Source organism: Babylonia areolata, chromosome 3, assembly GCF_041734735.1.
Source record: "Babylonia areolata isolate BAREFJ2019XMU chromosome 3, ASM4173473v1, whole genome shotgun sequence".
Taxonomy (NCBI): Eukaryota; Metazoa; Mollusca; class Gastropoda; order Neogastropoda; family Buccinidae; genus Babylonia; species Babylonia areolata.
Genome location: NC_134878.1, coordinates 61,980,121 through 61,996,869, shown reverse-complemented (window position 1 = coordinate 61,996,869; position 16,749 = coordinate 61,980,121). Strand labels below are relative to the sequence as shown.

Below are 16,749 nucleotides of genomic sequence, written 5' to 3'. Positions count from 1 at the left end.
AGTTCACACACACTCACACACTATTCCTACTACTACAGTAAACACACACTCTCAAACTACAGTACACATACACTCACACACTATTACTACTGCACACACACTCTCACACATTACTACTACAATACTACACACTGCAAGCATAACTGGAAAAACCAGCACCAATATTACAACCATAAATGAATGGTGACGGAGGTATTATCATCATCGTTAAGGGACCATGACAAAATGAACATCCGCTGATAAACTCGAAAAACAACCTGGAGGTGTTATCATCATCGTTAAGGGACTATGACAAAATGAACATCAGCTGATAAACTCGAAAAACAACCTGCAGGTGTTATCATCATCGTTAAGGGACTATGACAAAATGAACATCAGCTGATAAACTCGAAAAACAACATGGAAGTGTTATCATCATCGTTAAGGGACTATGACAAAATGAACATCCGCTGATAAACTAGAAAAACAACATGAAGGTGTTATCATCATCGTTAAGGGACTATGACAAAATGAACATCAGCTGATAAACTAGAAAAACAACATGGAAGTGTTATCATCATCGTTAAGGGACTATGACAAAATGAACATCCGCTGATAAACTAGAAAAACAACATGGAGGTGTTATCATCATCGTTAAGGGGCTAAGACAAAATGAACATCCGCTGATAAACTAGAAAAACAACATGGAGGTGTTATCATCATCGTTAAGGGACTATGACAAAATGAACATCCGCTGATAAACTCGAAAAACAACCTGGAGGTGTTATCATCATCGTTAAGGGACTATGACAAAATGAACATCAGCTGATAAACTCGAAAAACAACATGGAGGTGTTATCATCATCGTTAAGGGACTATGACAAAATGAACATCCGCTGATAAACTCGAAAAACAACCTGGAGGTGTTATCATCATCGCTAAGGGACTATGACAAAATGAACATCCGCTGATAAACTCGAAAAACAACATGGAGGTGTTATCATCATCATTAAGGGACTAAGACAAAATGAACATCCGCTGATAAACTCGAAAAACAACATGCAGGTGTTATCATCATCGTTAAGGGACTATGACAAAATGAACATCCGCTGATAAACTAGAAAAACAACATGAAGGTGTTATCATCATCGTTAAGGGACTATGACAAAATGAACATTGGCTGATAAACAATACAGAGATGTTAAAATAATGACAGTTCTTCCAGCCCTTGAAGTTCAGCACAATATTAACACTAAGCAGTTCTCACAGAAACCGGAAATTTTCTCATGGTAAACCAACAGCAAAGTCTTGCCTTTTGTTGACATGAAGCAAATGTCATTCACATACACCATGTAAAAAAAAGTTGCAAACGAATTACTTCTGGTCAGTTGAGCAAATGGGGACTAGTATGAAAAAACTCCATGCCTGATATCACAGGATTTATAATACTTACAAACACACCAACACACACAACCGACTTCCTCCTGAACAGACACAGACGCATGCAGAAACATTTTAATGTTCAAACCGACAGCAACTCGCAGTGCATACAACATGCCATTAAGATACCGTTACGCATGAATTACAATTATAAATCACACACAAGGAATGTAAAACCCATCACCAATTTGGGAAGTAAAAAAAAACAAAAAACACCCCACCACAACCCCAGATTACACAGTCACACTACAATCAAAATCATCAGTTACACAAGTCAATGGAGGAGGGGGATTAATATACGGTGGTGTCTTTATTTGGCACTCGCTGTTTCGTGCGATGGGCAGCTTCATTCTGGTACAACAGGAAGGCACTGGCATATACGTCACCCTTACACACTGAACACAAAGGTCATGGCAATGAACACTGTCTGTACACTATCAACACTATGATATCTTCTTTCAACATTACACTGAACACAATCTGTGCGTTCAACATTACGATATTTTTCAACACTCGCTTCATAGTTTGGCACATTAGCACAAAGTCATACTACCCCACTTCTTTCCACAGTCTTTAAACATTGGTGTCCAACTTCAACCAACATCCAAGGAGAGTTTATATGTTTTGGGGGTGTGGGGGGGGTGGAGGATGGGGGAGGGGCATGGGGGGGGGGAGGGGGTGGGGAGGGGGGTAGCCTTGGGGTGGGTGGGAGGGGACAAGCAGAGTGGAGGGCTATATGGGGGGAGAGAGAGAAGATACTATGGTGGGAGGAGTTGGGGGGCGGAGAGGAGGGTAGCCTTGGGGGGTGGGGGGGGGGGGTGGGAGGGGACAAGCAGAGTGGAGGGTTGCATGGGGGGAGAGAGAGAGAAGATACTATGGTGGCAGGGTAGGGTTCTGTTTCCCCTTGCCAAAAAAAAAAAGAAAGAAAAAGAACAGATATCTTCACTGTGCACTCTGTTTAGGCCCTTCACTCTTTCTAATAATCAGCATAAACCAGTTAACTGACACACACAAACACAATGAAATCAGACCAACATAAGGATTACTATTATTAAAAAAAAAAAAATTTCTAAAGCAAATTTCAGTATAATTAAAAAAAAAAAAAAAAAAAAAAAAAAAGCCTGGCGTTCATAACTAAATTATACAGTTTCAGTTTCACTTTCTCAAGGAGGCGTCACTGCGTTCGGACAAATCCATACACGCTACACCACATCTGTTGAGCAGATGCCTGACCAGCAGCATAACCCAACGCGCTTAGTCAGGCCTTGAGTGCATGCTTACATATTTGTGTACCTAAGAAAGTGGATTTCATTTTACGTAATTTCGCCAGAGGACAACACTCTCGTTGCCATGGGTTCTTTTTCAGTGCGCCAAGTGCGTGCTGCACACGGGACCTCGGTTTATCGTCTCATCCGAAAGACTAGACGCTCAGTTTGATTTTCCAGTCAAACTTAGGAGAAAGGGCGAGAGCGGGATTCGAACCCACACCCTCACGGACTCTCTGTATTGGCAGCTGAGCGTCTTAACCATTCTGCCACCTTCCTCCTTATTATATAACACTGTCAAAGGCCCTACACGATAGTTCAAGATCCAGTTTGGGTAACCTTCAAAAACAGTCTGCGGACTTCTTTTTTGACACAACATACACACACACCAAGAGAAAAACAACAACAAAAAACAAACCCAAACATCCATGGATACTGCTGATTTCCACAGCATTAAAAAGAAGTGTTCATTGAAGCGGGAAGAAGAGACGGAAAACAGAGAGGGCAACAGCAGTTTAAAAAAAAAAAAAAAAAAAAAGAAAGAAAAAAAAAAGGCCACTGATGGTTTCACATATCAATAAAGCCGAGACAAACACCTTCAAGTAACTTCGTAATGACCCCCCCTCCACCCACCCTCCTCCACCTCTGTCCTTCCCCCCCCCCCCCCGGCCCCCCCTCACCTTCCCCACACGCATCTTTAGATGCACCAGTTTCAACTGGAGCTAACGTTTCAAAAATAATGAAAGAAACGCAACATCGCAGTCAAGACAAACAAAAAAAAGTCATTTGAGTACACACAACGCATCCTCACACAGACAAGTACGCACTCACACTCAAACACACCCACACACTCAAACACACCCACACACACACACACTCAAACACACCCACACACTCAAACACACCCACACACACACTCAAACACACCCACACACACACACACTCAAACACACCCACACACTCAAACACACCCACACACACACACACACTCAAACACACCCACACACACACACACACCCACACACTCAAACACACCCACACAGTCAAACACACCCACACACACACACACTCAAACACACCCACACACACACACACTCAAACACGCCCACACACTCAAACATACCCACACACACACACACTCAAACACACCCACACACACACACACTCAAACACACCCACACACACACACACTCAAACACACCCACACACTCAAACACACCCACACACCCACACACTCAAACACACCCACACACACACACACACTCAAACACACACACACACTCAAACACACCCACACACTCAAACACACATTCCACAGGCACCGACACTGAAACATCAAAGAAACAACCAAATGAACAAAAAGCATCATTACAAAATTCCGGTCATGCCAAACGGACGGCCACTTGCTGCCTGGCATCAACTTGATTTTCAAACAGTTTCAGTGTCATGGCGGCGTCAAGCACACAGACTGATCCGTAAGCACTACACCACATATATTTTTTTTAGCACCAAAGGAAACCGGGAGGTTATCGGCCGTAGCTACTTTCGTTTTCTCCGCACAGGCGGACAGTAGTTTGCACAGGACAGGAATCGGACTCCCTACTGGAGTCTGCACTAGTGGGTCATGGTAAAGTATGTGTAGTGAAACTCACTTTTCACCACTAGCAATTCAATTCAATTCAAAATACTTTTTTATCTGCTTCAACCAAAAACTGAAAATTTTCTTTAGGCTCACTTAAAATAAAATGCCCGTCAGCAAAAAAACCCCCCAAAACTGACACACCCTTCACTTATCACCATGTACACATCAATTATTATGTAAAAAGAAAAACATGTGCGTAAGATACTATTACATTCAGAGTGCAACAACTGTGTGTGTGTTGCGTGTGTGCCCCCGCGCGCGCGCATGCATCGTTCTGTGTGCGCGCACGCGCATTTATACGTTTCAATCGTAGCAAACAGACTGATCGGAACGCACTACCTCACACGTTTTCAAGCACCAACTCACTTTTCACCACTATCATTACAGCTACATCACAGCAACTACGTCCAACAGCCAACAAGATCCCTGTGCACTGGTACTGGTAACAAACCACTGACGTCGACAACAACAAAATCATCAATGTATGAAAGACGTCCTTTCCCTTCACAAAGTTACACACTACACACGTTCAAGAACCAAAGGCAATGTGCTACTGACTGCCTTCTCTTCCAACTGAGCCGTTACGACAGTGTGAGCAACATAGGTGGGAGTCGGCAAGAAGAGACATTTCATCTGTACAGCAAGGTGAATGGACACAACGCTCCACCTTCCTCCGAACTGAACAGGGTGGGGTGCTGGCAGTGGGGAAGGGGTTAGGATTAGACGACGACGATGATGATGATGATGATGGTATGGAACTTATATTGCACCTATATTGCACCTATCCTCAGTCAAGAGTCCAAGCTCTAAAAGCTTTACAAACACAAGTCTTTTACACAACAGGCTGCCTACCTGAAAGACAGCTGACTTTGGGAGCTCATCATTTGTTTCCTGTGTTTCAGTCACAGACACACACACACACACACACACACACGCAGACAAGTAACGTTATTGGTGTATGACCACCATGTAGGCAGCCATACTCTGTTTTCTGGGATGTGCATGCTGGGCATGTTTTCGTTTCCAAAACCCATCAACTGCTGGCATGGATTACAGGATCTTTAACATGTGAATCTATATTTTCTGCATGTATATACCCATGAAGGAGGTTAGGGTAAGGGTTGAGGTCAGCCGTTAGGGTCAGATTGAGGGCTTGGGTCAGGTTAGGGTTCGAGTGAGGTTTAATGTCAGGGCTAGGGTAAGAGTGAGAGTTAGGGTCAGGGATGGGATTAGCGTGAGGGTGAGACCTGAGGTCAGGGTTAGGATAAGAGGATTAGGTTTGGGCTAGGGTGAGGGTTAGGGCTAGAGTGAGAGTCAGGGTGAGGGCTAGAGTGAGGGTCAAGGTGAGGGAGTTGGAGTGAGAGTTAGGGTGAAGGTTAGGGTTAGAGTGAGAGTGAGGGCCAGGGTTAGAGTGAGACTTGAACAAGAACAAGAACAAGAACAAAACTTTAATCTCCAGGCCTCCGGCCCCTAGAAAGAGGTCAAAAGTACACAATATGGTGATCACTCAACCACAACAAAATGTAAAATACGTACTAACTTAACCTGTAGAACAAAAGTGCTTCTCGTGCATTGTAAATTAATTCTAACTTTCATCATTGTTGTCACAGAATTCCTGTCGTATCTTCAGGGCATTAAATATATAAACGCATAGTTTACGAATACTGTAAACAGAACCATTCTTCATCAAGTGAACATACGATTGACCTTCAGAGTTCAGATGTTTTTGCCGCAGGTCATTGTAAAGGACACAATTGTTTATAAAATGGTTTTCATCTTCGATTACATTACAACGTTTACATGCGTAATTTGAATTACATTTGAATGTTCTTCTAAAAAATGATCCATTTATTGGGAGCAAACCAAGCCGTAATTTTACTAAACAGTCCCTAAAACACTTTTTATCCACATATTCAAAATATTGCTCAAACTGAAAACCAGTTTTAAACAGTCTGTAGTTATGATATATATCCTTAGACATTACTGACTCGTCCCACTCCTGCATAAATATATCTTTCATTCTTTGCTTAAAGAATGACAAAAATGTTTGCTCACAACCAACGCCTTGTTGCAACCAGACATATCCAAACCCAAGTCTAAATAAAGTATTTTTTACTAAAGACACCCAGCATTTTTTTCCCCTTTCGTCTAAGTTAAACAACATCAAATATGCCTGTCTGGGTAATCGTTGCACATTCATATTCAGCAACCTTAACCAGTACTTGATACACCTTGTTGCACTATTTATATATAGTGGATAACGTCCTAATTCGCCGTATGCAAACTTGTTTGATACTCTAAGTGTTATGTTCAAAAAACGTTTACATGCAAAGGAATGAACTTTCTCAATATTATCAAGTCTGTTAAGACCCCACATCTCAGAAGCGTACAAAATGAGTGAGACTTGGAGTTGGAGTGAGAGTGAGGGCCAGGGTTAGAGTGAGACTTAGGGCTAGCGTTAGAGTGAGAGTCAGGGCCAGGGTTAGAGTGAGACTTAGGGCTAGCGTTAGAGTGAGAGTCAGGGCCAGGGTTAGAGTGAGACTTAGGGCTAGAGTTAGAGTGAGAGTCAGGGCCAGGGTTAGAGTGAGACTTAGGGCTAGAGTTAGAGTGAGAGTCAGGGCCAGGGTTAGAGTGAGAGACTTGGAGTTGGAGTGAGAGTTAGGGTGAAGGTTAGGGCTAGAGTTAGAGTGAGAGTCAGGGCCAGGGTTATGGTGAGAGACTTGGAGTGAGAGTTAGGGTGAAGGTTAGGGCTAGAGTTAGAGTGAGAGTCAGGGCCAGGGTTATGGTGAGAGACTTGGAGTTGGAGTGACAGTTAGGGTGAAGGCTAGGGCTAGAGTTAGAGTGAGGGTCAGGGCCAGGGTTAGAGTGAGACTTAGGGCTAGAGTTAGAGTGAGAGTCAGGGCCAGGGTTATGGTGAGAGACTTGGAGTTGGAGTGACAGTTAGGGTGAAGGCTAGGGCTAGAGTTAGAGTGAGGGTCAGGGTGAGGGTTAGAGAGAGATGTTAGCATTGGAGTGAGAGTTAGGGTTAGGGTTAGGGTTAGGGTTGAGATTAGAGTGAGGGTTATGGTACCAGTTTGGGTTAGTTATTCTTTTACAAGATCAATGGAGGGTGGGGGGGGGGGGGGGGGGGAGGGCGGTGGGGAGGACTGAGGGTAGGAAGAAATCTAAACTCTTTCTCCGCAATGTTTCAGTGTAAAAAAAAAAAAAAAAAAAAAAATTCCCCCAAACAAATATTTTGGACTTTCACTCTCAAGCACACAGTTCCGGTCAAAGCAACACAATGGACTTGTCCACTTCAAACTTGGTCAGGGGGCGAAGGTTTGTCATTGTTCTGCTGGTTGCAGCTGTCAAGTTTCATTACAACAAACCTGGTCAGGGGGCGAAGGTTTGTTATTGTTCTACTGGCTGCACCTGTCAAGTTTCATTACAACAAACTTGGTCAGGGGGCGAAGGTTTGTTAATGTTCTAATGGCTGCACCTGTCAAGTTTCATTACAATGTGAAAAATGGGACTTTCAACACGACCCCTCACTGTCGACTAAAGTTGCCCAGGGCAGTGATAGAGTTAACGTTACAAGAATACTCGTACTGCACTTCCCACCATTATCAACTAAATGGGGAGAGTAATGGTTGATTTGTAGATTGCAGTATTCCACTAACCTGATATGTGATATGGAATGGTACCATACGGATGATCTTGTGCACAGACGTGATTTGTTTCAGAACATCAGCAAAAGTACACTGCACACTGCAGTGAACTGATCATTTCAATTAGCAAAAAAAATCTTTTTTATTTGACAACACATGTCAAATTTTCATTTCTAGGTGTACACAACCTAAAAAAAAAATAAAAAAAAAGTTGATCCATCAGAAACGTTTATTTCTAACAACCCAACACAAACAAACAAACAAAAAACACAACTGAAAGTGAAATCATTTGCAACGGCGAAGCTCCTAAAATGTGGTCCAGCCAACTCAAATTATGTATTTGTCACAATAAAGAGAAGCAACTCTCTTCGTTTGCAAGGTACACAACTTCCAAAGTCAACAACACTGCTTATGCTACCGGTTCAGCCTTTCGAGGAAGACTCCCGAGTTTGTTCCAATGTACCCCATCAACCCGTGTGCAAGCTGAATCGGTAGCATAAGTCACATGGACCGTGTTCTCCTCCTCACGCCCGCCCTCCGCTGATGGGAGATATCAGTGCGGGCTGGCATCGTATTATATTGTCTGGGTCAGCAGTGGTCTCCGCTCCTCAACCTCCTCTTTGGCTTTCCTTCTGTGCAAAAAAAAAAAAAAGAAGAAAAGGAAAAAAAATAAATCTCTGCAGATCTTTCAATGTGAACGAACAAAAGTACACACATCATTTTTGTGTGTTAATAATAATAATATGTGCCTTTTAAGCTAGCATGGTCAATGTGTGATGTGCAATGGTATGTAAATGTATGTTTGCATACAAGCAAGTGAATAATATATATTTAATATATATGACTTAGGTATTGTAAACAACCATGTCAACATTCACCGCCAAATTTGGGTTAAAAACCGTGCAAAGGGTAAAATACCTGGAAAACACTCATCCCACCCCCACACTTTGAAAAAAAAAACCAAAGAAAAAAGAAATCATGACAATCCAGTTTGAAATTTTTGAGTCATGATGCTTTACAAAGCAGCACAGATTCAGAGCATGAGATAAAAGAACACCTCCATCCCCCCACTTCCCTCTCTCTCTCACACACACACAAGAACACCTCCATCCCCCCACTTCCCCCTCTCTCTCTCACACACACAAAAGAACACCTCCACCCCCCCACTTCCCCCTCTCTCTCTCTCACACACACAAAAGAACACCCCCACCCCCCCACTTCCCTCTCTCTCTCACACAAAAGAACACCCCCACCCCCCCACTTCCCCCTCTCTCTCTCTCTCACACACACACACAAAAGAACACCTCCATCCCCCCACTTCCCCCTCTCTCTCTCTCTCACACACACAAAAGAACACCTCCATCCCCCCCAACTTCCCTCTCTCTCTCTCGCACACACAAAAACACCTCCATCCCCCCAACTTCCCTCTCTCTCTCTCACACACACACAAAAGAACACCTCCATCCCCCCACTTCCCCCTCTCTCTCTCTCACACACACAAAAGAACACCTCCATCCCCCCACTTCCCTCTCTCTCTCTCTCTCTCTCACACACACACAAGAACACCTCCATCCCCCCACTTCCCTCTCTCTCTCTCTCACACACACACAAGAACTCCTCCATCCCCCCACTTCCCTCTCTCTCTCTCTCTCACACACACAAGAACACCTCCATCCCCCCCACTTCCCTCTCTCTCTCTCACACACACACAAAAGAACACCTCCACCCCCCACTTCCCTCTCTCTCTCTCTCACACACACAAAAGAACACCTCCATCCCCCCACTTCCCTCCCTCTCTCTCTCTCACACAAGAACACCTCCATCCCCCCCACTTCCCCCTCTCTCTCTCTCTCACACACACACACACACAAAAGAACACCTCCACCCCCCCACTTCCCCCTCTCTCTCTCTCACACACACAAAAGAACACCTCCATCCCCCCCCTCTCCCACTTCCCTCTCTCTCTCTCACACACACACAAAAGAACACCTCCATCCCCCCCCCACTTCCCTCTCTCTCACACACACACACAAAAGAACACCTCCATCCCACCCCACTTCCCTCTCTCTCTCTCTCTCACACACACACAAAAGAACACCTCCATCCCCCCCCTCTCCCACTTCCCTCTCTCTCTCTCACACACACACAAAAGAACACCTCCATCCCCCCCCCACTTCCCTCTCTCTCACACACACACACAAAAGAACACCTCCATCCCACCCCACTTCCCTCTCTCTCTCTCTCTCACACACACACAAAAGAACACCTCCACCCCCCCACTTCCCCCCCCCTCTCTCTCTCTCACACACACAAAAGAACACCTCCACCCCCCCCACTTCCCCCTCTCTCTCTCTCTCACACACACACACAAGAACACCTCCACCCCCCCCACTTCCCCCCCTCTCTCTCTCTCTCACACACACACAAGAACACCTCCACCCCCCCACTTCCCCCCCTCTCTCTCTCTCTCTCACACACAAAAGAACACCTCCATCCCCCCACTTCCCCCTCTCTCTCTCACACACACACACACAAAAGAACACCTCCATCCCCCCAACTTCCCTCTCTCTCTCTCTCTCACACACACAAAAGAACACCTCCACCCCCCAACTTCCCCCTCTCTCTCTCTCTCTCACACACACAAAAGAACACCTCCACCCCCCAACTTCCCCCTCTCTCTCTCTCTCTCACACACACAAAAGAACACCTCCACCCCCCAACTTCCCTCTCTCTCTCTCTCTCTCACACAAAAGAACACGTCCATCCCCCCCACTTCCCTCTCCCTCTCTCTCTCACACACACACAAAAGAACACGTCCATCCCCCCCACTTCCCTCTTCCTCTCTCTCTCACACACACAAAAGAACACATCCATCCCCCCCCTTCCCTCTCTCTCTCTCTCAAACACACAAGAACACCTCCATCCCCCCCACTTCCCTCTCTCTCTCTCTCACACACACAAAAGAACACCTCCATCCCCCCCACTTCCCTCTCTCTCTCTCTCACACACACACAAGAACACCTCCATCCCCCCCACTTCCCTCTCTCTCTCTCTCAAACACACAAGAACACCTCCATCCCCCCCACTTCCCTCTCTCTCTCTCTCACACACACAAAAGAACACCTCCATCCCCCCACTTCCCTCTCTCTCTCACACACACACAAAAGAACACCTCCATCCCCCCCACTTCCCTCTCTCTCTCACACACACAAAAGAACACCTCCACCCCCCCACCTCCCTCTCTCTCTCTCACACACACACACAAGAACACCTCCATCCCCCCCACTTCCCTCTCTCTCTCTCTCTCACACACACAAAAGAACACCTCCATCCCCCCACTTCCCTCTCCCTCTCTCTCTCACACACACAAGAACACCTCCATCCCCCCACTTCCCTCTCTCTCTCTCACACACACAAAAGAACACCTCCATCCCCCCACTTCCCCCCCTCTCTCTCTCTCTCTCACACACACAAAAGAACACCTCCATCCCCCCCACTTCCCTCTCTCTCACACACACAAAACACCTCCATCCCCCCCACTTCCCTCTCTCTCTCTCTCACACACAAAAGAACACCTCCATCCCCCTACTTCCCTCTCTCTCACACACACAAAAGAACACCTCCATCCCCCCACTTCCCTCTCTCTCTCTCACACACACAAAAGAACACCTCCATCCCCCCACTTCCCTCTCTCTCTCTCTCACACACACAAGAACACCTCCATCCCCCCACTTCCCTCTCTCTCTCACACACACACACAAGAACACCTCCATCCCCCCCACTTCCCTCTCTCTCTCTCTCACACACACAAAAGAACACCTCCATCCCCCCACTTCCCTCTCTCTCTCTCTCAAACACACAAGAACACCTCCATCCCCCCCACTTCCCCCTCTCTCTCTCTCACACACACACAAGAACACCTCCATCCCCACCACTTCCCTCTCTCTCTCTCTCACACACACACAAGAACACCTCCATCCCCACCACTTCCCTCTCTCCCTCTCTCTCTCACAAAAGAACACCTCCATCCCCCCACTTCCCTCTCTCTCTCTCTCTCACACACACAAAAGAACACCTCTCTCTCGCTCTCTCTCTCTGTGACTACAAAATCAGGTCGATGGCCTTGAGTTCCTTAAATATGAACCTCAGCAGTAGACCACGAAGATTGTACGTATACATACCAACAGATATTGTTTTGTGTTCCTTAAGAAGTGCAGAAGAATGTTGTGAAAAGCGTGAATGAGTAGGAGGGAAGGAGGGAGGGAGGGAGGAGAGGGGAGGAAGCATGTTTTCCACTTGGTGATATGAGCGTGTTACTTAAGTAATTAAAACCATTTGACTCTTGAGTCTCTCTCTCTCACACACACACAAAAACACCTTCATCCCCCCACTCCCCCCCCCCCTCTCTCTCTCTCTCTCTCACACACACACACACACATGGTGCCAAATGCACACAAGAAGCGTCAAACACACACAGACGCTCTCTCACACTCGCACAAACACATGGTCACACACACACAAGCAGACATTCACACACACACACATCCACACCCCCAACCCCCTCTGAGTGCCCCCACACCTTCCCTCCTCACCCTCCACACCCACACATAGCCCACAAAACCTACTTCACACTCTTTCGCAGACACTCGCCCACACACACACACACACGCACTCACCCATACCCACACACGCACACACACACAAACACACAGATGCACACAACACACACACAAACCAACCTGCGGAAGAGATCAGTGAAGACGGAGACCAGAGTCCAGGACCTGTCCTCTGTGTGCTGTCGGCGGTACAGCCCGGAGTGCACGGGGTGGTTACACTGGTTGACAAAGCTCCACAGCTCTGTTGGGGGCGGCCCCTCCTTGCCGTAGCCCTGCGGGAAATGTGGAGATATATGTCAATCAGTGTGTACCACAGCCCTGTGGGAAATGTGGAGATATATGTCAGTCAGTGTGTACCACAGCCCTGTGGGAAATGTGGAGATATATGTCAGTCAGTGTGTACCACAGCCCTGTGGGAAATGTGGAGATATATGTCAGTCAGTGTGTACCACAGCCCTGTGGGAAATGTGGAGATATATGTCAGTCAGCGTGTACCACAGCCCTGTGGGAAATGTGGAGATATATGTCAGTCAGTGTGTACCACAGCCCTGTGGGAAATGTGGAGATATATGTCAGTCAGTGTGTACCACAGCCCTGTGGGAAATGTGGAGATATATGTCAGTCAGTGTGTACCACAGCCCTGTGGGAAATGTGGAGATATATGTCAGTCAGTGTGTACCACAGCCCTGTGGCGATTGTGGAGATATATGTCAGTCAGCCCTGTGGGAAATGTGGAGATATATGTCAGTCAGTGTGTACCACAGCCCTGTGGGGACTGTGGAGATATATGTCAGTCAGTGTGTACCACAGCCCTGTGGGGAATGTGGAGATATATGTCAATCAGTGTGTACCACAGCCCTGTGGGGAATGTGGAGATATATGTCAGTCAGTGTGTACCACAGCCCTGTGGGGAATGTGGAGATATATGTCAGTCAGTGTGTACCACAGCCCTGTGGGGAATGTGGAGATATATGTCAGTCAGTGTGTACCACAGCCCTGTGGGGAATGTGGAGATATATGTCAGTCAGTGTGTACCACAGCCCTGTGGCGATTGTGGAGATATATGTCAGTCAGTGTGTACCACAGCCCTGTGGGGAATGTGGAGATATATGTCAGTCAGTGTGTACCACAGCCCTGTGGGAAATGTGGAGATATATGTCAGTCAGTGTGTACCACAGCCCTGTGGGGAATGTGGAGATATATGTGTCAATCAGTGTGTACCACAGCCCTGTGGGGAATGTGGAGATATATGTCAGTCAGTGTGTACCACAGCCCTGTGGGGAATGTGGAGATATATGTCAGTCAGTGTGTACCACAGCCCTGCAGGAAATGTGGAGATATATGTCAGTCAGTGTGTACCACAGCCCTGCAGGAAATGTGGAGATATATGTGTCAATCAGTGTGTACCACAGCCCTGTGGGGACTGTGGAGATATATGTCAGTCAGTGTGTACCACAGCCCTGTGGCGATTGTGGAGATATATGTCAATCAGTGTGTACCACAGCCCTGTGGCGATTGTGGAGATATATGTCAATCAGTGTGTACCACAGCCCTGTGGCGATTGTGGAGATATATGTCAATCAGTGTGTACCACAGCCCTGTGGGGAATGTGGAGATATATGTCAGTCAGTGTGTACCACAGCCCTGTGGGGAATGTGGAGATATATGTCAGTCAGTGTGTACCACAGCCCTGTGGCGATTGTGGAGATATATGTCAGTCAGTGTGTACCACAGCCCTGTGGGGAATGTGGAGATATATGTCAGTCAGTGTGTACCACAGCCCTGCAGGAAATGTGGAGATATATGTCAGTCAGTGTGTACCACAGCCCTGCAGGAAATGTGGAGATATATGTGTCAATCAGTGTGTACCACAGCCCTGTGGGGACTGTGGAGATATATGTCAGTCAGTGTGTACCACAGCCCTGCAGGAAATGTGGAGATATATGTCAGTCAGTGTGTACCACAGCCCTGCTGGAAATGTGGAGATATATGTGTCAATCAGTGTGTACCACAGCCCTGTGGGGACTGTGGAGATATATGTCAATCAGTGTGTACCACAGCCCTGTGGGGAATGTGGAGATATATGTCAGTCAGTGTGTACCACAGCCCTGTGGCGATTGTGGAGATATATGTCAGTCAGTGTGTACCACAGCCCTGTGGTGATTGTGGAGATATATGTAAGTCAGTGTGTACCACAGCCCTGTGGGGACTGTGGAGATATATGTCAATCAGTGTGTACCACAGCCCTGTGGGGAATGTGGAGATATATGTCAGTCAGTGTGTACCACAGCCCTGTGGGGAATGTGGAGATATATGTCAGTCAGTGTGTACCACAGCCCTGTGGCGATTGTGGAGATATATGTCAGTCAGTGTGTACCACAGCCCTGTGGGGAATGTGGAGATATATGTCAGTCAGTGTGTACCACAGCCCTGTGGGAAATGTGGAGATATATGTCAGTCAGTGTGTACCACAGCCCTGTGGGAAATGTGGAGATATATGTCAGTCAGTGTGTACCACAGCCCTGTGGGAAATGTGGAGATATATGTCAGTCAGTGTGTACCACAGCCCTGTGGGAAATGTGGAGATATATGGACATGTTTCCCCTTTATAATGACGGTTAATCCAACAATGGTACACTTGTACCAAATCTGCCAGGGGTATATGATTCCTGTCCTGTGCAAAATACTTCTGTGTGCCAAAAGCACACTCAAATCAAATCAAATCATGCTGCTTCTACTTACAGCCCAGCCACCCAGGAAAAGTTTAATTTCAAGGCTGATCACCTGTCCCTTCAGTTCTAAAAAAAACAACCAGTATAGAACACAAAATAATGTTAAAAGGTTGATTAAAACAACATGAAAAGAACCAAATCCAATCACTCCTCTCAACTCATGCAAAACTCAAACCCACAATATAAAAATATTGTAACAGTATATATATATAAAAAAAATATAAAAAATCCAATGAAAAACCTATGTCTTAGACCATGTGAAATTCAAATCAGTGAAAGACATTAGCTACCCTCAGGAACTGGAAAAGGGAGAGAGGGTGCACTGAAGGCACTAATACAGCCTTAGTTACAAATATATTTATTTGTGACTAAATCACAACTATACAACAAACAAAACAAGAGAGGCAAGGCCTTCAAGACTCACTTGTGATAAATTAAGTCCCCTAGCATTAATTACAGAGTAATTTCCCTTTTTCTACTCCCTGCACCAAAACGTTTGCAAAATAAAAAAAAATTCCATGCTTAGCAAAAGAAGTTCCTGTTTGAACAAAAAATGATAATAATGACTGCTCTTGTTGTTGGGTCAGAATATGAGATCAAAGTGCCAGGTTTAGAGAATGCAAAAAATATCAATATAACAGTAAATGCAGTTTGCATATAATTAGGCTTTAAAAAAAAAAAAAATTTGTGCCCATCCCAGAGGTGCAGTATTGTTTTAAACAAGATGACTGGAAAGAACTGAATTTTCCCTATTTTTATGCCTAATTTGGTGTCAACTGACAAAGTATTTGCAGAGAAAATAGCAATGTTAAAAGTTTACCACGGACACACAGACAAACGGACACACACACACACACACACAGACAACCGAACACCGGGTTAAAACATAGACTCACTTTGTTTACACAAGTGAGTCAAAAAACCGGAAGAAGAAAAACAACAACAACAATAAAAAAGCTCCAACGCCTCACCTTGATCGTTTCATAGGTGTCCATGATGACGGCGATGAAGAGGGAGAGGACGCAGTAGATGAAGAGAGAGATGAAGGTGTACAGGTAGATGCGGGAGAAGTACCACACCATGAGGTTATTGGACTCCGTTGCCGAAAAGGTGACAAACATGTCGTCCCCGTTCACCAGAGAGAACAAGCATTCTGATGCCGTGCTCAGATGACGAAACTGCAACAAAAAAACAAAAAAAAAAACCCACCTCAAGACATATATATATACCTATCGGGAGGAAACCAAGCAACTAGGAGAGCAACTATATGTGGGGTAAGCTAGCTAATGTGGAGATATATCGATCAATGTGTTTCAGACCAAGCCCAACCAGTTGCCGTCAGCCTGACAGAGCAACACACTTCAGTCACACACACACCAGTTGCTGTCAGCCTGACAGAGCAACACACTCACCAGTTGCCGTCAGCCT

At 45.8% G+C, this 16,749-nt stretch overlaps 1 protein-coding gene across 1 annotated transcript in view; it reads right to left on the bottom strand.

Moving 5' to 3' along the window:
• Positions 1–8,480: 8,480 nt before the first annotated feature.
• The window catches only part of LOC143280399 (mucolipin-3-like), a 37,594-nt gene continuing 29,325 nt past the window's right edge, over positions 8,481–16,749 (bottom strand). Inside the window, exons 12-14 of the mRNA XM_076585033.1 lie at positions 16,293–16,499; positions 12,713–12,861; positions 8,481–8,605 (exon numbers count right to left, since the gene is read on the bottom strand). Of these exons, the coding sequence (XP_076441148.1) occupies positions 8,548–8,605; positions 12,713–12,861; positions 16,293–16,499 (414 nt within the window). The 3' untranslated portion in view covers positions 8,481–8,547. The remainder of the gene's footprint in view (positions 8,606–12,712; positions 12,862–16,292; positions 16,500–16,749) is intronic.